General features: G+C 37.2%; 5 protein-coding genes across 10 annotated transcripts in view; 3 read left to right on the plus strand and 2 right to left on the minus strand.

Moving 5' to 3' along the window:
• LOC122397982 (DNA (cytosine-5)-methyltransferase 3B-like) overlaps window positions 1-3,332 on the plus strand; it is a 107,061-nt gene extending 103,729 nt beyond the window's left edge. The window contains exons 13-20 of the mRNA XM_043397520.1: window positions 66-193; window positions 285-332; window positions 613-677; window positions 752-1,014; window positions 1,682-1,918; window positions 2,600-2,741; window positions 2,814-3,028; window positions 3,101-3,332. Of these exons, the coding sequence (XP_043253455.1) occupies window positions 66-193; window positions 285-332; window positions 613-677; window positions 752-1,014; window positions 1,682-1,918; window positions 2,600-2,741; window positions 2,814-3,028; window positions 3,101-3,330 (1,328 nt within the window). The 3' untranslated portion in view covers window positions 3,331-3,332. The remainder of the gene's footprint in view (window positions 1-65; window positions 194-284; window positions 333-612; window positions 678-751; window positions 1,015-1,681; window positions 1,919-2,599; window positions 2,742-2,813; window positions 3,029-3,100) is intronic.
• LOC122397983 overlaps window positions 1-17,172 on the minus strand; it is a 150,944-nt gene extending 133,772 nt beyond the window's left edge. Inside the window, exons 1-3 of one of the 2 annotated variants that reach the window (XM_043397523.1) lie at window positions 17,126-17,172; window positions 16,716-16,814; window positions 1,152-1,256 (exon numbers count right to left, since the gene is read on the minus strand). The gene's annotated coding sequence lies outside the window, so the exon portion shown is untranslated. Of the gene's footprint in view, window positions 1-1,151; window positions 1,257-16,715; window positions 16,937-17,125 lie in introns of those variants that run through there. The other variant, XM_043397524.1, reaches the window with a different exon arrangement.
• Window positions 3,347-7,062, minus strand: LOC122397986 (polynucleotide 5'-hydroxyl-kinase NOL9). Of its 2 annotated transcripts, XM_043397531.1 has the most exons (7): window positions 6,844-7,062; window positions 6,524-6,750; window positions 4,770-6,379; window positions 4,495-4,694; window positions 4,362-4,412; window positions 4,034-4,224; window positions 3,347-3,814 (listed from the first exon to the last, which is right to left on the minus strand). In XM_043397531.1, the coding sequence occupies exons 1-7, from the start codon at window positions 6,912-6,914 to the stop codon at window positions 3,576-3,578; spliced, it is 2,589 nt and encodes an 862-aa protein (XP_043253466.1). In that variant the 5' UTR covers window positions 6,915-7,062; the 3' UTR covers window positions 3,347-3,575. The 2 variants fall into 2 exon arrangements, with proteins under 2 accessions (XP_043253466.1, XP_043253467.1); XM_043397532.1 differs by lacking the exon at window positions 6,844-7,062 and having other exon boundaries at window positions 3,348-3,814; window positions 4,770-6,395; window positions 6,524-6,651.
• LOC122397985 (lysine-specific demethylase PHF2-like) lies at window positions 7,087-12,978 on the plus strand. 3 transcript variants are annotated; one of them, XM_043397528.1, is made up of 13 exons: window positions 7,087-7,293; window positions 7,689-7,774; window positions 7,853-8,131; window positions 8,217-8,358; window positions 8,445-8,894; window positions 8,966-9,167; window positions 9,255-10,024; window positions 10,092-10,139; window positions 10,355-10,542; window positions 10,624-10,826; window positions 12,244-12,291; window positions 12,589-12,772; window positions 12,858-12,978. In XM_043397528.1, exons 1-13 carry the CDS (start codon window positions 7,196-7,198, stop codon window positions 12,935-12,937), a joined length of 2,778 nt encoding a protein of 925 aa, XP_043253463.1. In that variant the 5' UTR covers window positions 7,087-7,195; the 3' UTR covers window positions 12,938-12,978. The 3 variants fall into 3 exon arrangements, with proteins under 3 accessions (XP_043253463.1, XP_043253464.1, XP_043253465.1); XM_043397529.1 differs by having other exon boundaries at window positions 10,364-10,542; XM_043397530.1 differs by lacking the exon at window positions 12,244-12,291.
• LOC122397988 (trehalase-like) overlaps window positions 14,682-24,028 on the plus strand; it is a 40,607-nt gene continuing 31,260 nt past the window's right edge. The window contains exons 1-2 of one of the 2 annotated variants that reach the window (XM_043397534.1): window positions 14,682-15,202; window positions 18,929-19,070. The gene's annotated coding sequence lies outside the window, so the exon portion shown is untranslated. The remainder of the gene's footprint in view (window positions 15,203-18,928; window positions 19,071-24,028) is intronic. The other variant, XM_043397533.1, reaches the window with a different exon arrangement.

Here is a 24,028-nt window from a genome sequence, read left to right on the forward strand (position 1 = left end):
CCTATCGTTTGCAAATGGTATCGAGATAACGACGTTATTCATTCCCAAAAATTTCTTTGATCCAGATGATTTACGGTCCGTCTCGAGCGGCGAGATCTCGTTGGAATCGTTGTGCCTGAAATGCCTGAAAATTCCCAGCGGAGAAACGGAGGCTCACCCATTTTTCCAGGGATCCCTGTGCAAGGAATGCTCGGTACAAAGTGACTACGAATAACTAGAGAACTAGAGACTAGGCTAACGAGCTATTCGAACGGTTCGATAACGTTAACTTTACGATCTTTTAGGAACAGTACAAACCTCGCATGTTCGTGTTCGGCAACGACGCAAAATGTGTAAGTACAACAGAGTTGGGCGGTTTGCAAATTAATCGATTAAAAATAGTCCGAATTCTAGGCTCGATTCCTTAAAATAAATTTTTCAATACCTAGAGGCTCCCTGTTTAAAAATTTTGTGAGCTTCCGCGGCACGGATGTCGAGATGTCACGTGCACGTGACAGCGGCCGATGAACAGTCGGTTGGCGAAGTCACGTGCACGTGACCACGGCCGTCAACGCGTTGGATTGTTTTTTTTTCTTTTTTTTCTTTGATAATCGATGTTTTCGTCGTTGCTAGTTTTACTGCACGGTCTGCGCTGGTTCCGGAACGGTGATCATCTGCGACAACGAGGACTGTCCGAGGTAAACTCGCCGCTACGATCGATTTAAGCGCGGATAAGTGCCACGGATGTATTCGTAGATCGTTCGTTTCGCAGGGTTTATTGCACGGCTTGCATGAAGCACTTGCTGTGCCCGACAACGTACGACGAGGTGCTGCAGGAAGATCCCTGGGAGTGTTTCCTCTGCCAAAGCAGGTCTGGCGCGTTCCCCGATACGATTGTCAAGCCACGACCGAACTGGAAGGACAAAATAATCGATATGTTCCGTACGAGTTCCAATCCGAACGAGCAAGTGACCGAATGCTGTGACAAAAGGAGAAGTATACGCGTCCTCTCTCTGTTCGATGGTTTGAGCACAGGTAGGTAGAAATCCGCTCGCTTTGTGCTCGGAAATCTGTTCGCCTCTTCGACGGAATTCAATATTTACAATAAGAAAATTTAGACATTTAGTGTCGATTGTAAGATGGGGAATGTTTCAGAACATTTGGATACCTACTTCAGTGGTGTTCTTAGTATAGCTGTATAGTCTTCGTTTCTTGTACCTGTGGTAGCCATTTGTCCGCCAAGATCGTTGAAATTTCTTCTCCTCGATCCACATGATCTAGGCACAAACAAATTGATAGAAGTATGAGAGTAAATTCAACAAAGTTCGAACGATGTTTGCTCCCTTTGTACATTTTTTCCCATTACGCGCAAATGATTTGCAAATAGGTTTTTGATTCGCACGAAGTTGCTGACGTAAGTTTTTCACGAGTTTGCGTTGCATTCTCAATTTTAAATGTGTAAGTAGGAGTGGTCCAGTGTGGGTGGGAAAACAAGATTCGTGTTCATATGTGTTATTATTCTTTTAATCTAACAATAGGGTATCTTTTCTGTTGCAAGAGTCACTTTTGTAATTAGCTCAGTGCTGGAGTTTATGAGACAAAAAAGATTAAGAGTGTTTAGTTTTAGTAACTAAATTTGTATTGGTTAAAATAATTTCCATTTGTAGGTATAGTCTACCCGAATAGATATGCTTGTCTTTAGGCTTACTGGTGCTTCTCAAGCTGGGCTTGACCGTGGACGTCTATTACGCGAGCGAAATCGATCCAGACGCGTTAATGGTTAGCGCCTCACATTTTGGTGACCGCATTGTCCATTTAGGGGACGTGATGGATATAACAAGGGAGAAGATCAAGGAAATGGTACCGATCGATCTGTTGATCGGTGGATCACCGTGCAACGACTTGAGCCTCGCTAACCCTGCACGCCTCGGCCTCTACGGTAAGCCAATCGGGTCAAGAACATTACGTTCTGTTATTACGATATCTACTGCGATCTCAAGAGGAATAACCACGGTACAGGATTGAAAAAAAAAGAGAAATTTTTTTTTTTTTTATATATTTTTAAACAGTATAACTATTTAAAAATATAATTCCAACGTTTTATTTCGAAATTAGAAAAGATAAACAAGTTACAAAATATTTTTGAGAGCGCATCTCAAATTGTTACAATATATTCCCTGATAAACTGTTTATCGTCCGACCGTGGCTCTCCTTCGTTTCTTTAATCCTTCATTTTGGGTTAAAAATAAAATTTTGTTTGCAAAATTCCACGGTTGAACGATAATTACGCTGCTAGAAAAACACTTTGAACGGCTAAATACTTGACAACCAGAAAACAACGTTTTCTTATCAAATTAAAATCTTTGGCGTAGTCAAATATTATCATCACGCTGTACATCGATTCTTTCCAGAATCACTAAAAGTACTAAATTTCGGTTTTTAGCGGTAACAAGTTGCAATAATCCTTGACATTAAAGAAAGTAAATAATTATTTATTCTTCAAAAAAAAAAGAAAGTCTGAAACGTAAACAATTTTTGATTATTTTTAATATCAAGCATTCCTGTACTTTGATGCCGTTAAAATTCCATCTTTAGATTGCAATGTTTTCTTTTATCTCAGACCCAAGAGGAACTGGTATTCTCTTTTTCGAGTACTGTCGAATCATGAAGCTGGTGAAAACAATGAACAACGGGCGTCCTCTGTTTTGGATGTACGAGAACGTTGCTTCGATGCCGACCGAATACAGATTAGAAATGAACAAGTAAGGAAACATGATTCCTTTCTCTGAAAAATCGTGTTTTTGGGAATGATCACAACCGTTGTCGTGTGTTAGGCACTTAGGTCAAGAACCCGACGTGATAGACTCGGCAGACTTTTCTCCTCAACATAGGTTGAGACTGTATTGGCATAATCTGCCGATAGAACCGCACTCGTTATCGTCTCAGTGTGAACAGGACGTTCAGGACATACTCACGCCGCACTGTCAGCGTTACGCGCTCGTGAAGAAGATTCGAACCGTTACTACAAAAGTTAACTCTCTGAAACAAGGTATTTCACGAATCTCCGTTGTCGAAATATATTGAAGCTATGATCTAAGTACGCACGATCTCTAAAAATTAGGTAAAGCGGCCTTGAAACCGATCCTGATGAAGGACGAGAGCGACTCGCTGTGGATCACCGAGCTCGAGGAGATATTTGGATTACCACGACATTACACAGACGTGAAGAATTTATCGGCAACGAAGCGACAGAGATTAATAGGCAAATCTTGGAGCGTTCAAACCCTGTCCGCAATTCTGAGATCCCTCTGTCCCTACTTCCAGTGCAATACAATCGAAACGAATCAATAAGTACATTGCGTATATAAAATGTCTATGGCTAGACCCAGAAGACAAAACATAACGATCACGAATCAAATAGAAATTTTATCTAGATCGAAGTAACATAGCGAAACGAAAATTTTGTAAAATTAAGTTCTCCTCAATTTTGTTTTCCATTTTTATCGTTTGTTTTCTTTTTATTTTTTAAGTCAAATAAATGTCGTTGGTATGTACAGCGCCTCTCACCGATGTAAATAAAATTCTTCGAAGACTCGTTAGGAATTATTTTGCACTTGTGGCCTCATACGGAAATATCCTCTACGGGGCTCTCGACTGGTCGGTAAAACATCGTTTTCACCGGTGTAAGGTGCATTCCTGTGTTGATTTAATTGCAACAATGCACTTGGCACCGGTACGCATCCTGTCAAACAATTTACATGCTGCATCGTGGAAAGTGGTAATGGTGTGCTTATGAATATTTCTTCACGTTCCATGTCAACACCCCTAACGATTCCTGCGCAAATACATTTCGTTACAATCTGACGTTGTCATTACAGATGGGGGAATATGCAATGAACGACCAAACTGAACAAAAAATTTAGTCGGCACAAACGCGTTTTCTCAAATATATTTTTATTATAAATATTAACTTCGACTAACTTCCCATTCATTTTGGTCTTCCAATTCATAAGCTTGATTCTTAAACGCGAATGGACTTAAATATGAAGCTCACCAAAACCGTAACAAGTGCAAAGAGGTGCTTTGTTTAATACTCGCAAATTAGACGGAACAATCGGTTGCGATTCGTCACCTTCCTCGTCAAACCCACAAAGAGCGACTATGTTACCATTCACTACGTTTAAAACGTGTGTGGGTGACACGTACGCCCGTGGAATTGAAATGAACAACGAGGAAAAGGGTATCCTGTAATTGAGAAAGTCTAAGTACGTTACATTACCGTGCTACTATACATTTAACGCATTGACTGCCACAGTATTTTTTAAGGAAATAAGGAAGCAGTCAATATGTTAATTTTAAATAAAAAATACAAAATTACTAACATATATGGCACAGCATCATTAATACCTGAAGATACGGCATCGTAATACGATCTGCACAAATAATTTCCGTATAAGTGACAAGAAAGATTGAGTACTATTAAGTTAGTTTTACGATTTGACGTAATTGTTTTACATAGAATTCATAGGGCTCCGCATGATCCTGCTCAGGTAAGAAACCATTACGAGTTCTCGCTGTTGATAAGGCTCCATGCTTCTGGTCTCATTTTTTGCAAAATTTTGACGCTCGGCCATAGAATTAACCACGTATAACTCGTGGTCGCACGGTCGGCTATAATCAATTATATCCCTACTCCAAGAAGCAGGTGGATGTACCTACGAAGACGTTTATTTGATCGACCATAACCTTGCTGCTCTATCGCGGAAAGGATAACGATTGCAGCTATTTACCTGATTGTTTATAGTTTCTTTGTTCAAGAAACCAACATAATTATTCTTTGCATTCTCCGATGTAATTTGTACCACCAAAGTGGGTTGAATTAATTTTATTGTAAATAAAATTATATCCCATCCGATAAATCGGGTAAAACCCATTGTGTTCACGACGATCGGTAAACGCGACAAAACAGGACAACTCTTCAATTTCTCGATCATCATTTTCATTCCCTCCATATATCGCGTGATGCATGGCACCACTTGAACGTCGCCAATGTACAATTGGAAGACCGGAGTAATTAAATGTGTGAAATTTGGCCCCATTAGTGGCGTCTCTATTAAGCTGTACGATATACAACCTGGCGGTGTACATTCCGTTTGTCCGACGTCTACGTCCACGAGAACCGCCATTTTAGAAACAGGCAATAGACTGTTAATCAGACAACGCGTGGTAGTGGACTTTCCAACGTTTTTACCACCAGCAATCAAAGTGCACGACCATTCGTTCGCGAGCCAACGATTCAACATATTCTCGCTAAGATCTTGCATCACACATTGATCGACGATCAACTCTTTGAAAGGGTATCTATCGACGTAAAGATGCGACTGCAGTATCACCTCGGCTCTTTTTGGATCGGTCCAAGACTGATACGATATATTTTGAATTTTTGGAAACAGTTTGTATGGATAAAAGTCGCTCAAGAACTTCGTCAATTCGTTTTTTAAAATGGACAATAAAATGACCGTCGTGCCGGATTGAATGTTTTCTATAACCTCGACCAACTTGTTCCTCGTGTCTCGAGTAATACCTTCGGCGTTAAGCAACGACCAAATGTCTGGCTGGTTATCTCGCAAAAATTTTTGACTCGTTTGGATCGAAACGCTGCTATATCCTCTAGGAGAGTAAATTTCAGCAGGTTTTGACTCTGTTGTAATCAAGTATCCAAAAACCTCTACTGCTCCGTGCAGTACTTTCAAAACTAGTTTACCAGTGAAGCAGAGTTTTGTCTTTTCTGGCATCACAACAACAACCCTGTTTTTTAAACAAAAAAATTGTAACTGACACTGCTCATCAAGAATACTGTTCCTTTTCTTTTTCATAATAGCAGGTACAGTCTTTGCTTTCAATATACTGCTGTCTTCATCCATAGTATCGAATCTTATATTTTCAAGACATTGTACAAGAGTTCTTTCATTAAAATCCCATGCACTATCCGTAACATTAACATTTACATCCTCTAATGGTGCCTTGTTTTTCCATTGTTTACAATTATTTTTTGATAATGATGTTCTCTTGGTAACTTTTTTTGAGCTACCGGGAATACTATTTGGATTTAACGATTGAGCAACAATGATAGAAGTTTCATTCTTTTGCGAGCTGATACTTTGTGTATAGGAAAGGTTATAGTTGCAACTATTGTTTTCCATTTTTGCTATCTGATTCTGTGTCAATATTTTTGGTATGTTCAGCGAAGATATCGATTCTAAAAATGTTTCAACCACTACAGGCGAACCTAAGTTTCTTTGTTCTTTTGTGCTATTGCAATACTTCTTGCGATCTTTATCTCTGGCTGACCTTGCATCTCTTGAGTCATCGCTCAACTTTGAGGAAAAATCCATAGAATCTGAAATTTAAGCAACCTATTTTCATAATGGTGTTCTTTACTCGAATGAATGTATTATTCCACACTTTATCTTCAACCTGCAAATAGTGTACGATGTTTACCCCAGTGTGCAAATACATATCAAAATGCTTCAAGGTTTCATACCTTTTGCTTTAGCAGCAGATCCTTTGACAGTGGTGGGTGACTTTTTCTTTTTTCGATTTACACCAGATTGCGAAGGTAACTGTTTATCGCGTAACGAACGTGCACTCGACGAAGGTCCACAATCATTTTTGGTCTTTGTAGATTGAGAATACATACTTAAACATTTAAGGAATGACTTTCTCCTTCCTTTTACTAGCTTACTCTTAGTCTTATACTGCGATAACGTGCTGGATTAAAAATTACAACCCAATCAATGACGCATTTTATCAATCTACGATAACGTTGTTAAGAAACGTGCTAATCGCCCGATGTTTACTTACAATTTGATCTGTTTCGTACCACGCTTAACAACTTTAGTTTTTGCTTTTTTTGTTTGCGTCGTTTTTTTCATATCCTGTGTTATGTAAAACACACCTATGGACTAGAAATTATTTACGTTTTGAAAGGACGTACTCGTGGTCAATTAATTCTCGAAGTTCATGTAAACGTATATCAAGCTGCGTTCTCAGAAAACACGCGTAATATGATTGAAATGGAAACATAACCTTAATGTAATTTGAAAAGGGAACGACGGAGGCGACTCTTTAGCGACGCATCGCGGCTACTATAGTTACCATCCAATGTTAATGACACGGAGTCACGGAATTGTATCAACGATAATAACCACGAAAAATGGAGTTACCAATTACGTATTGTTTGTGTGGCCGTTCTTACGATTCCGAACAATTTATGATACAATGTGACGTCTGCAAGGAATGGTATCATGGGGGGTAAGGCTTTGAAAATTTGTCACTTGGATACGATGATCTGAACACTATGGTTGGATTATGCTTCACCAAATCGTACACAAACATTCCCTTGCGTCTGTTTTATAAAGAACTTTTAAGCAATTCAGAGGTGCTTTATTAATCCTTTTTCTGTAATTCCTTGTTTGCGAATAATATTTCGAAAGTGCCTTGCATAGGAAAGGAAACAGTTTTGTTGATACTAACATAACCTATTCTTAAACCACAAGTACATACGTTTTTGTTATTTCAGTATTTAAATAAATTGTATGATGCAATGTAAGGTTCGAAATAAAACATATAAATACTAAAAAATCCCAATATTTACTCCTATATGCTTATTAGAATGTACTACTATAACTTTCATGTTTACCTTTCAGGTGTGTATCTGTAAAAGAGTATATGTCCATAGATCTTGATAAATATCACTGTCCACGTTGTGAAGCCATGTGTGGGCCTTCACTCAGTGAGTATTTCAAAGTATTATGTCTTTTTATAAATAAACATTCAGTTATGAATTTGGAAATAACAAATTGATTTTTAGTAAAAACAAGATTGAATTGGCACAGACACGATTATACAGAATTGGAATCGGATACAAAACCTGTTCAAACTGGCACACCTGTATTTATAAGGGAATTAAAGTCCAGACATTTTCCTAAAGCTGATGAAATTGTTAAACACGTCAGAGGACAGCAGTTAACTCTCCAATATTTACAGACCAATGGATTTGAGAGTCCAATTATCATAGATGGAAAGGATGGACTTGATATGATTGTTCCCCCTCCTAATTTCAGTGTTTACGATATAGAAAGTTATATAGGTATAAACGCGTTATTACACGTATTTTTTCGTCGTTATGTCGCGTATCGTAAAGTCGTATATAAATGTATATCTTTTTTGTCTAGGTGGAGATCGAGACATGGATGTAATTGATGTTACTAGACAAAGTAATATAAGAATGAAATTAAGAGACTTTGTCGAATATTACAACTCCCCTTGCAGGACAAGGGTTCTTAATGTGATTAGTCTTGAATTTTCAAACACTGGGTATATCAATATTCATTGCCTTGCCACATATTGGCTTTAAATGTTTCTTGCAAGTATATGTATAAATTGACAAATAAACGTTGCAGTCTTTCCCCAATGGTCGAAGCACCATACATCGCGCGTAAACTCGACTGGGTCAATTCAGTTTGGCCACGCGATTGGTCCGAGGATAGCGACATAAAACGTCCTGAAGTACAAAAATATTGCCTAATGGGAGTCAAAGACAGTTTCACAGATTTCCATATCGATTTCGGCGGCACGTCCGTGTGGTATCACGTACTGCGCGGAGAAAAAGTGTTCTACTTGATCAGACCCACGCCCGCTAATATGCAGTTGTACCAGCACTGGATGTGCAGCTCGACTCAGAGTGAGACTTTTTTTGGAGATCAGGCCGACGCGTGTTACAAATGCGTGATAAAGCAAGGACAGACCATGATGATTCCAACAGGGTGGATACACGCTGTGTTAACTCCAGTCGATTCGTTGGTCTTTGGTGGGAATTTTGTACATAGTCTCAACATTCCGATGCAAATACAGTGAGTATATGAAAACGACCGGCAACGACAATGGATTCGATTAGTATCACTTTAATCTTGATACTTCACAGAATATACGAATTAGAAAAAAAAATGAAGACTCCCGCCAAATTTCAGTATCCTGGTTTCGAGACAATCAATTGGTTTGCAGCAAAGAAATTGTTAAAAGAACTGAAAGAATTAAATAACGAGGGAAAGAAATGTCCGGCGTATCTTTTACAGGGCGTTAAAGCGTTACTCAGTATTCTCAAACAGTGGAACACAGACAAAGATGTAAGTTCGTTTTTTCCAACGGCTGGAGCCATTCTATTGTAAATAGTATTTCAATTATGGACAGTCCAGAGGTTATTTCTATTTCAGTATAATATGATCAGAAGAGGTCAAATACCAGAAACAATAAGTAGTCAGAAACTATTAAAAGACTTTAGTAAAGAAATACGTCACGCGGAACGATACTTGATATCTTTGAATCCTCCGAAGCCAGAACGGGAGAGCAAGCGCAAGAAAAAAAAACCGTTGAACAAAGACTTCGTGGATTATGACGTTGCTGATAGAATGGCCGATAACCCGTTCAAAACAATGTTAAAGGAAACAAATAAAGTAGAAGCTACGATTAACGAATCACTGCCGTCCGGTCGACCACCGTTAAAATTAACTTTACCAAAACCTATTATGTATCCGTACGTTAAAACTCAGAGTGCAATTGTCGACGAAAAGAACGGTAATTCTCCCGTTGGCAAACGACCGTCGAAACCGGGGAAACAGAGCCCGACTGTAATCAGATTTAAACTCGGCAACAACGAAGTCGTGAGGAGTACGCACGACAACATAAATGTATATAACAGTTTAACTTCGGATCATCCTCTAGGGACGACGAAAGAATTAACGTGGAAACAAACCTCTATATACGATTTTCACGATGGAAGTAACGAGAGTGATTACGGTAGATTCACGATAGACGAATCACCGAAACGAAAGAGAACGTCCAAGGCCGCTAACTCGAAGCGATTGAAACGTGATTACGACGGGGATGTTGACGTTCTGAGCGATGTACCAAAAAATGGCATTGAAGAACTATTGAAAGCTTCGGCGTATACTTTGGGAAACGGTGCTCAAAGACTGGACGTAACGTACGTATACCGATTGAACAAACACAGCGAACAAAATCCCGTATATTACAATGTTAATTAATTTTAGGTCTACAGTGATTCCACAGTATAGCCAACCTATGCCACCGCCTACTGGGTAAGAATATTAAAACATGGCACTCCTCTAATGCAAAATGTACTCGCTAAAGCATGTTTAATGTTGATTTGGTTTTGCATTAGTTACTTTACTTTCCGTTTGTAGTTCTTTACCGTCGTAACAATTTCATGGAAGTGTAATTTATTTTTGTTAGTGTAGCACTGTTGCGTTTTACGTTTTTGGTGTCCTAGTATTTATAAATTGAAAACGACCAGTTCTGGCAGGGCATCTCCATCGACACGGGAAGCGATCGCGGGGATGTTGTCATTCAGCGAGCAATGTTATTCGACCACGTCGAATAGTACATCGAAATCAACAAAGACGACGAAAACACAACCAGACGACGACGACGACGATCAGTCGATAGAAAACATCGACAAGGTTCATCAGGACGATGACTTCAGTATGTAATGACATAAAGGGATTGTTCATTTGCATGATTATAATTCTATTAGTAACTATTATTGCATAATTCCGGATATAGTTTATCCAGCTTTAGACGCGTCGGACGATGAAGATTATATCTTTAAATCTAAATCGAAGAGTCAAATAGACGAGGCATGGAATCCGAAAGCTAGATTGGGGCCTCTCTTGCCAAAGACAAATCGTCCAGCTCGAGAAGGTGTAAAGAAAACGTCGGTTGAAAAAGGACTCGAAGCAGCCGCGGCAAAGCGTGCTAAACAATCGGTACGCATACATTTTGATATTTCGCTTCCTTGCATTGGATTCACCGTCTAACACGAGTTCTGTTTTGCAATGTCCCTTGGACGATTGTTGTACAGTTTCTCATCCCAACACACAATTCAATTTTCGAGGAATATAAATTTTTGTAAAAACATGATTCTGAATTTCAATTCAATTTAGTTTTAAATAATATAGAAAAGTTTCCTAAATTGTATCAGTGTATACGTTTCATTATATTTTATTTAAAAGTACTTTGTATAGTACGAATATGCTACATACGTATCGAAACAGCCGAGCAATGACCTCATGGTAGCAAAATACCGTTCATACTGGGGTTCATTGAATCTGTTGCGAAGTTACAACGCGTATATGGTACTGAGCTTCTGATTGGAGAAATGCTATCGAAAACGCCACATTCTACCAATTAGGAATCACCTATGTGAAGACTGTCCATCTTGCGACAAATCCAATGACCCCGTGTCTATGCACACGTTTCACACAGATACACATTTTCTTGTCTTGCCTAAATTAAAAACCTTTACGACACATTTTTTGCAAAATTTTCCTTTAAAAAATATCTACAAAAACGGTAGACTAAAGCAGTCTGTGTTTGATTTCATACGAATGAAATACATAATTACATGTGTTATATGCATGCCATTTTATTGAAATATGGAAAAATATATATTTAGTATGTTATTCCTTATTATGAAAGTTCATCGAGATTGTAAAACAATGCATTCGCGAGGAGGCTTTTCCCCGCTCATTATTATTAATTGCAAGTTCTGAAAAAGTTCGTCCCACCTCTCATCCTCAATTTTGCGCTTTTTTCTACAATATAATTTTATAATTCATATTTTATTTAATTTGGTAAATCGTACAGGCCTATTATGAAACACGAGCAAACAAACCTAACCTTAATTCAACTGTTCTTAAAATACACGAGCGATTACACTGCTTCAAATGCATGTAATACGTGTATTATTTTGGTTTAATGCATATTCTCAAGACATTATATACCTATCAAACGCTCGATGTAAAAAATTATGCGTTTTTATAAACATTCATGTTTTTTGAAAACTGAGGGTAATAGGTTAATTTTTATGCTTAATTCATAATTAAGATGAGAAACTGTAGAAGAATTATACATTAGATACTGCAAAAACGAGATTTTTTTTTGGATTTTTTTATCACTCTAATTACATTAAGTCCAATGGTGTGTCACCAGAGTGTGAATAAATTTAATTTCGTCATGTTACCCAAATCACATTCATTTGTGCCAGATTTTATGTTACGTATATATAATACAGGTTCACCTGTTTGTAGCACAACTTAATTCATTTTGATGTTCTATGTATATGCCATCTTATGTTCATATTCATCTTAATTTCCATGATTCTTGCATACTCGTATTGCGTAGGATGATTATCTGGATAACAACATGGATAAGGGCTCCAAGAAGAAATTGGTAGGCATTATTATGGCTTTATGCTTCATTTTGTAATATGCATTCCACATATCTTGCTTTCTCGTTTTTTCTCATTCATTTTAAAGACTCGAGTAATATCACTTTTCATTGTGATTTTTTCATATTATTAATTATGAAAATCCTGTATATTTGATGAAATTCATGTTTCGTAATTGTTATTGTTCATCTCACGATTATCGTTTACAAACCGTATTTGTGTATATGTTGTCTTTTTATTTAAGTGTAAGATAATAAACATGAAACTAAAAACCATGCTTCTTTTATACAATATAATAGAATACAACTAAACGGACGTATAATAAAAGAAAACCGAAGAATTCGCCCGTAACTTCGGCATCTGGCACATCGACTATGTCTCCAGAAAATACTGTTAAAACGAGCATAGGATTTGGTTCGATATTGACGAGCCCGAATAGGCTAAAAGACGTTAAAGCGAAACTAGCAGCCCCAGTTCCAGTTGGTAATGTATCTTTTAGTCAGTATGTCTTATGTGGAGAATTTTGTATGGATAAGCTTCTGGACAATAATTATTACTGAATTTTTAGAACGAAAACCAAAGAAAGGAATGAAAACAGCTAAACAACGCTTGGGAAAAATTTTAAAGCTTCACAAAATGATGCACTAGATAGTAAACAAATATACAGCGAAAATAATCTAAACATCACGTCATTTTCTTCATTTGTGTATAAAACCATATAATAGGTGTACATTGCTATGTAAATATACCTTAATCATTAAGGTAACATAACTAACTTAAGACTCTAGTTTTACAAATTATGATCGCTTTTTTTAAACAAAATATTTATATTTATTATCGTATTATTTAATTTTAAGACGATATTTAGTACGTTTTGATACTTGAGTACTTCGGTAAAGCGTTATTCACGTTATAACGAACAATTACTGAGGATTTTTCTAAATGCACGATTCGATTTTAATGATTTAGTTGATGTCAACTCGAAAGAACAAATTTCTCGATCAATAAATGTAAAGAGGCTGTAGTATATTAAATTTCTTTTAATTAATTATTTAATAGCTATGATCAATTTCGTACGTCGCAATAATTATACGACGATTAGCAAATCAAACAAGGAAACTGAATATTTAGTTCCTAAAAGTTTGCTAAGAACTTTTTACCTGATTGTATTCGTTTCTTTATTTCAGAGATTCGTGTTTACGCGTATCACGAGATACGAACAAACTTTCTTTTTTTTTTATTCCGATGCACAGTAACATTTAGATTATAATACATTTTATGATATAATTTCATTCGTTTTTATCACCATGGATAATACACGTAATATTCTTTTACATCCGTCTACTACATCGTAATTGATCAAATAGAAACGAAAAAGAACTAATGCGAAAATTGCACTCACACATTGTCTTTGTTATTGCGATACTATGTCGTAACATGTATTAAAACAATAACTTTTTCTACTTTATAAGATGCGTGAATGATGCAATCATTAATTTTCAAATGAAAATAATTGTGGGACTGGTATAGTATTGATAACCGCTAGTTTTTATATACTTATCCAACATGCAGCAAGAGTAATATAACTGATTGTTAGATAATTTTTGGACATTATTGTGAAATACGTATTTTTCTTGCAAATAAAAACTCCAAGTATCGATACAACTTTTGAACTATAAACATTGTCGCTACAGATACACTCACTATGTTGTACAGTACACAATCGATATTCTTATAAACTTTACATTTGAATTGTAAAATGCAGATAACTGGCATTTTTTTTGTTAAACATTAAACGTAAAATAATTAATAAATCATTATTTATTTTTACGACAGACTCGATGAGTTCGTTCTTTAAATTTATATTTGTACTAAATTTTCAATATGCGACAATGTTGCGTACGTATCTCTGTATAATCAGGAAATAACATATTGCCTCAACGGTAACATATTGTGTGCAATTGGCTTATGTATATGGGTGCGCACGTGCAACGTACAATAACGCAACAAATATAAATTTTACGCAACTGTCATTAACTGTCGTAAAATAAAGTCTTCAACTTAATAACAGTTAACGTATTTTTATTGACACCAGTAGTTGCGATAAGAATTTCGTCAACGTGTATTTACGCGTTTAGTCTTGCTTTAATCGGAAAAATCTAAAAAATACATTGGTCAAAGTATCATTACAAAAAAAAAAAACAAAAGTAAACAAGTCTCATCTTTGCATTAGGTACGATATATGATATTCGAGTCGGGATCAGGTTAGACTACGCGGTCTGTTTAACGTCGAGTTTCGTAGTGCGTCAAGGGGAGTCCCCTCTCAGTAAGAATGATTACCGTTCACTTATCCAATCGAAAATGACTTGCAGTTATCCAAGCATTATTGTAAATGGTAGTCTATTTCATATTTTCCCGGTAAATGTTAGAGCTTAAGGTAGTTGAAACGCATGCGTATGGTTGTCACTACTCAGGAGCTAAGCTTTGTAGTATTCAATGGTACCTTGACTGGTGCTGGTCGCCTGTGTCAAATTCGTTATTAGTCCGTTGTGTTTCCGCGAAAAACCTATCGACCATTATACTCGCAGTTTTCGTTGATCTATCGCATTCAAGCATAAATTACCACGTTTGTCGGTCGGTTTCGTTGTAACCATCTGTGTTCAATCCATGCGTTAAATTTCCGCGTTTTTCTTCGAAAAAATTTTTTTTTTATATTTTGTCGTGTTATCGGTACGTAACGTACGTGCGCGCGCGAATATAACATGCACACGTAGTGCACACAATCGTGAAGCATTGGTGAATTAATAGGAAAAGAGAAATTGTGATGCGTGATAGTATCGACTGAGGTTTCGATTGTTTTTTCACGAGCGCGTGGACATACAGACGCCATCGCGTGTACTTGACGTTTGCAAGGTAAGCAAAAATGCACTTTTTCATTTTTATATTTAAAGAACAACACGTATTTATACGCAGCGTGTATCTTAGGTTAATTCGTGAAATGATAAATCTATTGATCTGCGCGATTGCGTCGGGTAAATTGTTTTTTACTCGAAACGTACAATCTGGTCGTTCAGCGATCGAGTTAATTCGAATTTAGATATACAAATTACACAAAGGCTAATATTCATTTCCGCATCTGCAGTAATACATATATAGTATACTGCATTGAACTTAAAATAGATTACTCAGAACTGTATTCGCCTTTTCGCTGCATGTTTAAAATTAAAACTGCAAACTATAGAGCGTAAATATAATGTCAGGCGATAATGTGAATATGCATGTTATCTATTAGAAGAAAGTAAAGATATTTATTATTATTTTAGTATGCAGAAATTGAAAATACAACTCTCAGATGTCGGAATTAATGCTGTTAACCCAGACCGCATATGTGAATTTTTGTAGCGACAATTCTGTCGCGAGAATAATATAAATTTAGTGTCAAGCTTAATCGATGCACTTAAAATGCAATATGTATTCGAATAATAAACTTTCCACTCATCTATTTTACAAGTGGTTAATATTCAGATTGTCGATAATATAAATAAATATACCTAACCCTACTCATCATACCAATAAATATACTATATTTGTGAAACTTCAGCGTATTAATGTCCGCGTCCGATGAAAAAGCGACAAACTTCTTTACCGATTAAGTGGGAATAACGGATGAACTTCGAATACGAACCTAACCGATTAAAAAGTTTATATGCTACACATAACCAAATTACAATACGGACTATTTCTAAAAATTTATTACGAATGAAAGTTCATATGCATATTTGTCGAAGGTCATTGCTATTTGTAGGTAATTCGTTTCAGTAAAAATTACTCGAGTATTATCGTAACACGTTCCGCACATAGTTCAAGGTGCCTTTTATTATGACTACGTAACGTTACATACAATCAACGATAACAGCCGTGCCACAAGGGTCTCAATTTTAACCTCAAATGTAGATTATACAATCGACAATATCTTTAAGGAAACTATTTGAATGCATATGTCATTTTTAGTATTAAATCGTTATGCCCTCAGAAACGTGCAACAACCTTTACGAAATTTATTTGAAACGAATGCTATACGCTAAATATAATCGCGAATTGGCTACAAGTGTATGAGCGTATTTTCTGGTATTTAATCAATTTAGTTTATCGAGATTATGTGTAAGGGAATTTGAAAATCGCGTGATTTGATTTCGTATCTTCTGATATAATTTCAATTTACGATGCACGACGGTTATCTCGTAACGATGCTGATCATCGTACCTACGTTGAACAAACGTGTATTAGATAAGGAATATATGAAGATGAACTTCGGAGAAATATGCAGTCGCGTTCAAAATGCAGTAAAATACACATAATTCCAATTTTTCAATAAAATGGCAATAGAAACACAAAAATATATGAATATATGTATATTATAACATACCAATCCGCCATTTCAAATTCGGTCCGTTTGAATTTTCCAACTGCCATGGCGTCCATTGTGTGCCGGCAGCATCCCATGTACTCGAACAACACTCAAACACTGTAATGGACATAAAACAGAAATTTTAATCAAATGTATTCAAATAAATATGCCTACATCGTAATTACGCAACAAATGAACTCGAAATATGTTGTACGAGATATGTAATTTCGTTTGAACAGATATAACGACGATTGACACCGACTAGATATCAGGGGGAAAAGGCGCGAAATCGATTTAGCTTTTTTCACGATCCCGAGACAATTTGCAACGAAAATGTATTAATATTAAATGAACGTATCGTTAGAGAGTAACGGAGACCAGTAACAGTGATTAGAAATCCGTAGATGCTGATAAATAAATGTACGAACCTTATTAACCGTGAAACTATCAACACGTCTTTCCGCGCCAATTTCCATCAAACGAATGACGACACCGTCGCGATAGCCGGTACGTAAAAATTAGTGGGGGATCGGAAAAAGACGCACGTCACAATACTCAATGTCTATTTCCAAAGGAAAGATGAAGCCCTCGAATCTCGAATTACGTTGTTTACGCCTGAGATCGAGGGTATCCCGGACAGAAACTACGACTGGAAAAAAATTCTATAACGATTCTACCCCAAAATTGAATTAGCCAATGATTTATTATTACCTTCCAGATGTCACTGTGCAAAGTATCCGTTCGATATTTCTTAAAGACTAACTATCGATGGTATTATACGATTCATAAGTAACTAGATCGATCTAATTACTTTATAATATGGAACTATTTATTAATTTTCGATCGAAGTTTCAATTAATTTAGAATCAAGAAATTCTTTAACGTTAAAACTCTTCGCCTGTAGTGCATAGAAGCATAGACGAAGTGTGGAATAGACGTTGCAGGGAATGTTTTTTTCGTAACACAAGTATTAGGATCACAGACAATGAATAAGATAGATGTTACAAGCGTGTTGTTTCGTGTCACACAGGCAAATGATTCGCGAGCTCAGCTCCAAGGTTAAGTCGAGCGGCCGAGAACTGTGAACGTAAACACAGAATGACCGATCTTTCAAGCATAACGAGTCTATCGGGTCGTTGTCCCTGGCTTATCAATGCTAGCTATGGTGATTCTTGCATTGTCAAAAATTTATACAAAAAGCATTGATTAAAATATCGATCAAAAGTTACTATAGTTCCATATTATAAAGTAATTCGATCGATCTAGTTACTTCTGAATCGCATACTGCATCGATATTTCGTCTTCATAAAATATCGAACGTATGCATCACATAGTGACATCTAGAAGGTAAGATAATAAATTAATGGGTGATTCAATTTTGGTCTGCAGCCATTATACTATATTGCTCTTATAGCCGTAGTTCCTACGTATCGCGAGCCAGGTGTCCACAATGTAATTTGAGACTCGAGGCTTCGTCTTTCCTTTGGAAAAAAGTCGTTGTATATTGTGACGTACGACCTCTCTCAAACCTCTGCTAATTCCTACGTGAATCGTTTGGTGGAGATTGGCGCGGAAATACGTGTTGATAGTTCGTACGTTTACGTATCGGCATCCACGCATTTCTAATCGCTATTACTAGTCTCCATTGCTCTCTAACGGTAGGATCATTTAATATTAATACATATTCGTTACAAATTCTCTCGAGATCGTGAAAAAGCTGAATCGGTTTCGCGCCTTTTTCTTTGATATCGGGTGTCGGATATCGAGTCGGCCATTATGTCTGTTTAAACGAAATTACATATCTTGTACAACATATTTCGAGTTCATTTGTTCCTCAATTACGATGTAGGTACATTTATTTGAATAATTTGATTGAAATTTGTAATTTATATTCCATTACAGTGTTTGGTTACTGTTCGAGTACATGGAATGCCATTGGTACGCAATGGCCGCCATAGCATTTGGCAAAATTCAAGTGGAACGAATTTGAAATGGAATATCGGTAAGTTATAATATATATTATTATAACTGATGTGATATTCATGCATTTTTGTGTTTTTATTGGCATTTTATTGAAAAATTTGAATTATGTGTATTCCACTGCATATTCCTGAGTGTTAAATATTTATTGATTTTGTACAAATTGTTGTTTAGATTAAGTAGATGTTTAGATTGTTTAGATTATTAGTATGTTTAGAGGCATGGAATGACAGGTTTATTTAACTGTTTAGTGATGCTGGTTGTTTGGCAAGGAGCAGCTCGCCGTTGCCTGAGTTGCAGCGGGCAGCGCACCAACCAAGGTTACCAACTGCGCCATCGTCATCGTGGATCAGTCGGTGATAGATTGAATCGATATCAACTCGTTGGAACCGGGTAAGTTCTCATGGTTCATTGTTTCTTGCGTGGACAGAGACGAGATATACGAGGTCTCGTATATCTGGTCTGTGGTACCACCGTTTTGTAACTGTGTTCGACGCTCGAACACCAGATCCAGATCGATATATCATCGACTCGAAGACTGCAGGCGTTCTGCAGTACCCGCAGACACCACATGTTTCCCGCGGTTACAGATAAGCTAGTATTCTTTCGTGCGAGAATCTGTCGGTATATGTACCGGTTACTATGAAAGTAGCCTAAGTCATATATTTCTCGTTTCGAGATTCTAAAGAAATATTTTTCTTCGCGATTCATTGAAGTTTTATTAAACATCATCCATTGTATTTTTAACCAGTTAATTGGTTGTTTATCTGTATCTCTGGTTCAATGTTACTTCCTCTATCGCCATGCATGAGGAAAAAATGACTTATGTCACTATCAAGCTAAATAATAATAATGATAAAGTATAGTTGATATGGCAAAATAATGACTAAAAATTTTAATTTGTTTGGTTTCGTGATTCAGATCACTTTCGTAATAACCTATGAAACCTATCAAATGTGTTTTATCAGTAAACTTTGCAGGGTTAGATTTTAATAGCGGCTTATCAATTTCGCTCTTTACTAACGTATACAAAATAGACATCATACTATTCAACTTTTCTCTCCACAGTGCCCTTCCATCTTTTATCAAATTTAAGATATCAACCGTCCCATTCGCGTGACTCACCCTGTAGATACATATTTAAACGAGTTAGATTGCAGTGACTTTTCTAAGTCGGCGGTTCGCGTGGACGTTTCCGTATGTGGCCAAATTTTTCCATGATCAAACGATTCGATCAATTGGCTGGGTCAACGAGAGTGGAGGATTACTCGAGATCCCCTTCCACAAGTGCGTTGACACAGTGCATACCCGTATATTCGTCCATGTGCGAGCGTAGCAGAACGTTTACATATACACGCGAGAACGTAATACTCAAAGTGTAAGTTACTATCGCCGGCGTCAAATTGATTTCAAGTGCCACACTTAAGCACTTACGTGCAATGAACTCGGGCCAGCCGATAAGAAAAGTTATTCCTGTAACGCCGATTGTTTGTTTGCCATTTCATAATCGTGTCATTCATTATAAAAGTGATGCAAGTTCATTGTTTATCCTCAAGTAATAGAAGTTCGCGTGGTATTTAAAAATCAAAATCGATCTATTTTTCTGAAACCCTTTTTAAGAACTATGACTCTTGAAACTATGATTTCCAAGACTATAGATAAAAGTATACCAGAAACAGGGATTATGAACCAGAGTGATCTATGACACAGGCCTTTTCCACTTGAAAGAAAGTTAATCACTCCAAATCACAATCACTTTATTATGCCCTAACGTTTCAATTCAATTGCACTTAACGAACTTCAAGTAATTGAAAAATCGTATAAAATATTGTTTTTATTAATAGAACACAATTGGACCCCTGGGCGATTCTAGAGGGCAAAATAAGACAAAAATTAAGAACACCAGGTAAAGAGCTGCTGAAAATTTTCAGCAAAAAAAAGAAATTTCGAATCGTTCTAAAAAAATTATTTTCAGTTACGGGGGTCAATTACAATCATTTTTGGTGGATACACATATCCCCGAAATTCTACGCACTTTTGAGAAAAAAATTCGAATATGTGGACAAATTCGACAAAATTAAAAAATTTCAAATCATTCTGGAAAAATTATTTTCGGTTGCGGGGGTCAATTGCAATCATTTTTGGTCATTACACATACCCCCGAAATCCTACCCACTTTCGAGAAAAAAATTCCTTACCGAAAATCTAATGTGAGGCCAGAAATGGTTAGTCAAAATTTTATGCGAATTTTTTCTTTGACGGAAGCATAGGTGGAACCTTGCCGTCCCCTATCTGAATTGATCATTCATCTCGATAAAGAATGTGGGAATCGCTAAACGGTCATCGTTAGAAAGGTTAAATAGAAAAATGTAGATTGTGATTGGTTATACAGCGTCGTAAGATAATGTATCCGTTGTTCCAACTCATGAACAAATGACTATACAAAGAATCCAATGTTAAGAAATAATTACGTTAATGGTCGTTACGACAATGAACCAGTTAGTTCCTCTGATGTTCTTCCTTTTAACGTTCGACAACGAAATCGTACACGTGACAAGATTATTGTCGCATTATGAAAATCGCCGACCAGTAAGTTGACTACGCGAAGCCACTGACGCACGAAATCCTGCCTTTATCTCTCTGTGCCTCAATTTGTTATTTTTTCGAACCTAACCGAAATCGTTTCAATTGGACAATGGCGATTTAGAAAACTTAAATTAACGTCGTCCAAAGATTTTTTCGATTGAATTGGAACAATAGGGAGAACAAAGGAACAGAAGCTATGATATAATGGTATACTGCAATTTAAATACAAATATAACATTAAACTATACATTGAGATACTAGTCATTTCTGGAAAAAAAAAAAAATAATTAATTTCCCAAATGTTCGCCGAAATATATAATGAATTATAAAAATTAATTATTAAACGCACAACTGAGGTTAACTTGAGGAGGAGGGAGGATTGACCGCAATTGGTTGCGGCAAGTGCATAATTACGGCCAATAAGTGCCGATAGAGGAGCCATAAAACTTAGCCCGATTCATGCCGGTGCGCCAGTCTGCGATTGGACGTCCGAGCGTTGGTATCTCGGCAAAGGTCGTGCAACTGGTTCGTCACCAGTGCCGTACGCTTCTCCCGCGTTTCAGTTACAGTTCTCTGGCATTTTCTCGTCCCCTGCCGTTTAATTTTCGACAATTAACGCTTCGTCGCGATCGTACAGTCGCAGTTCCGTGTACCTTCGTCGCGACCGTTTCACTAGTCAACCGTATTGAACCAAAGAATAGCAGCGGGACGTGCTTACCTAACCTCCAACGATACCAGCGTGCTGACAAGAGATATTCGATGCTGTCACAGATTTTCGTGTCACGTGTGTAGAAATAACGCGATAGTTTTCCGAGTATACGGTTGTTCCTTTCGATACGTTTAACGATCTAAGGATCTTGCTTGGTACGTGCTTCTCGGAACGAAATTTTACGAGCGTAAATACGCGTGGTGTGACTCGAAGGTGATATGTTTATAGTGCCACGGTTGTGTGCGTTGTTTCTTCGGTGAAATAGTGTCGAGGTTAAGGACGCTACGAAAAGGTGTTCAGTAAAAGTTCCTTCCGACACGGTACGTACACAGTATTTATCACTCCCGATCGAAAAATATACACCTGATTTATTCGAAGAATTCTGTTTTAATTTTTATGTATTTGATTATCGTTGGAATGTGTTTTATTTCACGTGTACGATATACACTTTGTCGCGGATTAAATCCCAACGTTCATGTGGATCGATTGTTCTGATATGTTTATTTCGACGAAAAGAAAATCGATTGTCATTGTCATCGAACTGTATAAAACGCATTCTTCGACTTTGATGGGAGTACGTTTTTCTTTCTCTTGCTAAACTAGAATAAACTTGAACCTTGTATGCATTGGCCATTATTAAAAACTGTAAGGATAATTGTGCTTTTAACAGAGTATTAATTATTCTATCACGTCGGCGAAGCAATTGTGTTCACTGTAGTAAAATACGATGGGTAGATCGCCATGTGGTACCTTCGGCTCTTTTCGTCGCTATTCGACAATTCTCGGTTGGTTTAAGCACAGCGAAGCGTTAATTATTCGAATTAATTGGAAAGCAAAGTCGTTTCGATAATCGGCCCGAAAGAATAAAATTATTAATTATACCACAAATCGATTATAAATTAAGTAAATTTTTTAATCTGAATGGTTCAGATACAAACGAATGTGTGTATAACTAAAAATAAGGAAATTAATATTTTGTCCATTCCAATGCAATACATCCTCTCGTATCACTTGTTCCAAGCACAACAAATTTTTATACAAACCTAAGAACATATTTTTTTAATATGTATTAATTACAGTATTTCTTTCTTATCAGACTAGATACTCGTAACAATAAGAATGAAATTTCTTTGTACGTGGTTCGCTAACTGGACACACGTGGTCTCTACTCCTTCATTTTCGCTGATCTTTGCGTACGCTCGTCCCCACACACGCATCGATCTAAACCAGTTTATACCGGGTTGCCGAGGTGTCTGGATCGTTTAGTTCCAGTAAGAAATATAGGAAAAAAGGAACGACCTCTAAGAAAAATCTGTATAATTTATTACTCTTTATCCCCCGTCGACTGCGGCTTGAACTTTTCATTCTTCTTTTGTCAAGGATCTGCAGTTTTTTGTTCCCACGATTTACACGTACAAGTCGATCGGTACTTACATTTTCGCTCGAAACGTCGTAAAAGCATGACAACAGACACAGATTTCAAGCAAAACTATGCATAACTTTGAATATTCTCGCGAGAGGATATTCCTGCTTCCGTGTTAGCGTTTCCGAGCAATAGGTAACAGATTCTTCCGCAGTCGACGTCTCCACACACCGATCGTTACTCAATCGTTAAATAACGGAGCATTATGAATATGTGCGCCTCATTAATTAATAATTGCCCCGTAGAAACGCTTCTTACAAACCACTGTGTCTCTGTCAAAGGAACAGAGAACGCGTAGGTAGAGCGAGAGATTTGGCAAGTGCAAGGAGAGGGGAGAAAGAAGGAGTGAGAGTGTCCTCTCAACGGTGGTTCTCTTGGATACTCTCGGTCAGTCACATACGTAACGCCGTGCCGTGATCACGTTTTCGTTTCTCTGCAACAGGGACGATTTGTTTCGTCATCGTTACACGCGTTTACATAGTATTCACGCGCCGTTCCCGTCGATCGGTATTTAATTTCGCGCGTGAGTCCGCCTTACCAGGCAAACCGGTGCCATTATCACAGACGCTGTGCCGCTATTATCGTTTCTTATCAGCGAGTGTCGTAACGGGGGTGCGAGTGACTTTAGTGCGT

This window comes from Colletes gigas, unplaced genomic scaffold (genome assembly GCF_013123115.1).
Source record: "Colletes gigas isolate AHSC1104 unplaced genomic scaffold, ASM1312311v1 Colletes_gigas_Sc00010, whole genome shotgun sequence".
Lineage (NCBI taxonomy): Eukaryota > Metazoa > Arthropoda > Insecta > Hymenoptera > Colletidae > Colletes > Colletes gigas.

What these genes read in the sequence shown, in the direction of transcription:
- LOC122397985 (XM_043397528.1), top strand. Translation starts at nt 7,196, where the DNA reads ATGGAGTTACCAATTACGTATTGTTTGTGTGGCCGTTCTTACGATTCC. An exon ending in AAGGAATGGTATCATGGGGG is followed by an intron (nt 7,294 to 7,688) that starts GTAAGGCTTTGA and finishes TTTACCTTTCAG; the next exon opens with GTGTGTATCTGTAAAAGAGT. An exon ending in TCATCAGGACGATGACTTCA is followed by an intron (nt 10,543 to 10,623) that starts GTATGTAATGAC and finishes TTCCGGATATAG; the next exon opens with TTTATCCAGCTTTAGACGCG.
- LOC122397986 (XM_043397531.1), bottom strand. Translation starts at nt 6,914, where the DNA reads ATGAAAAAAACGACGCAAACAAAAAAAGCAAAAACTAAAGTTGTTAAG. An exon ending in AATGATGCTGTGCCATATAT is followed by an intron (nt 4,225 to 4,361) that starts GTTAGTAATTTT and finishes TCTCAATTACAG; the next exon opens with GATACCCTTTTCCTCGTTGT. An exon ending in TTGCACTTGTTACGGTTTTG is followed by an intron (nt 3,815 to 4,033) that starts GTGAGCTTCATA and finishes GTATTTGCGCAG; the next exon opens with GAATCGTTAGGGGTGTTGAC.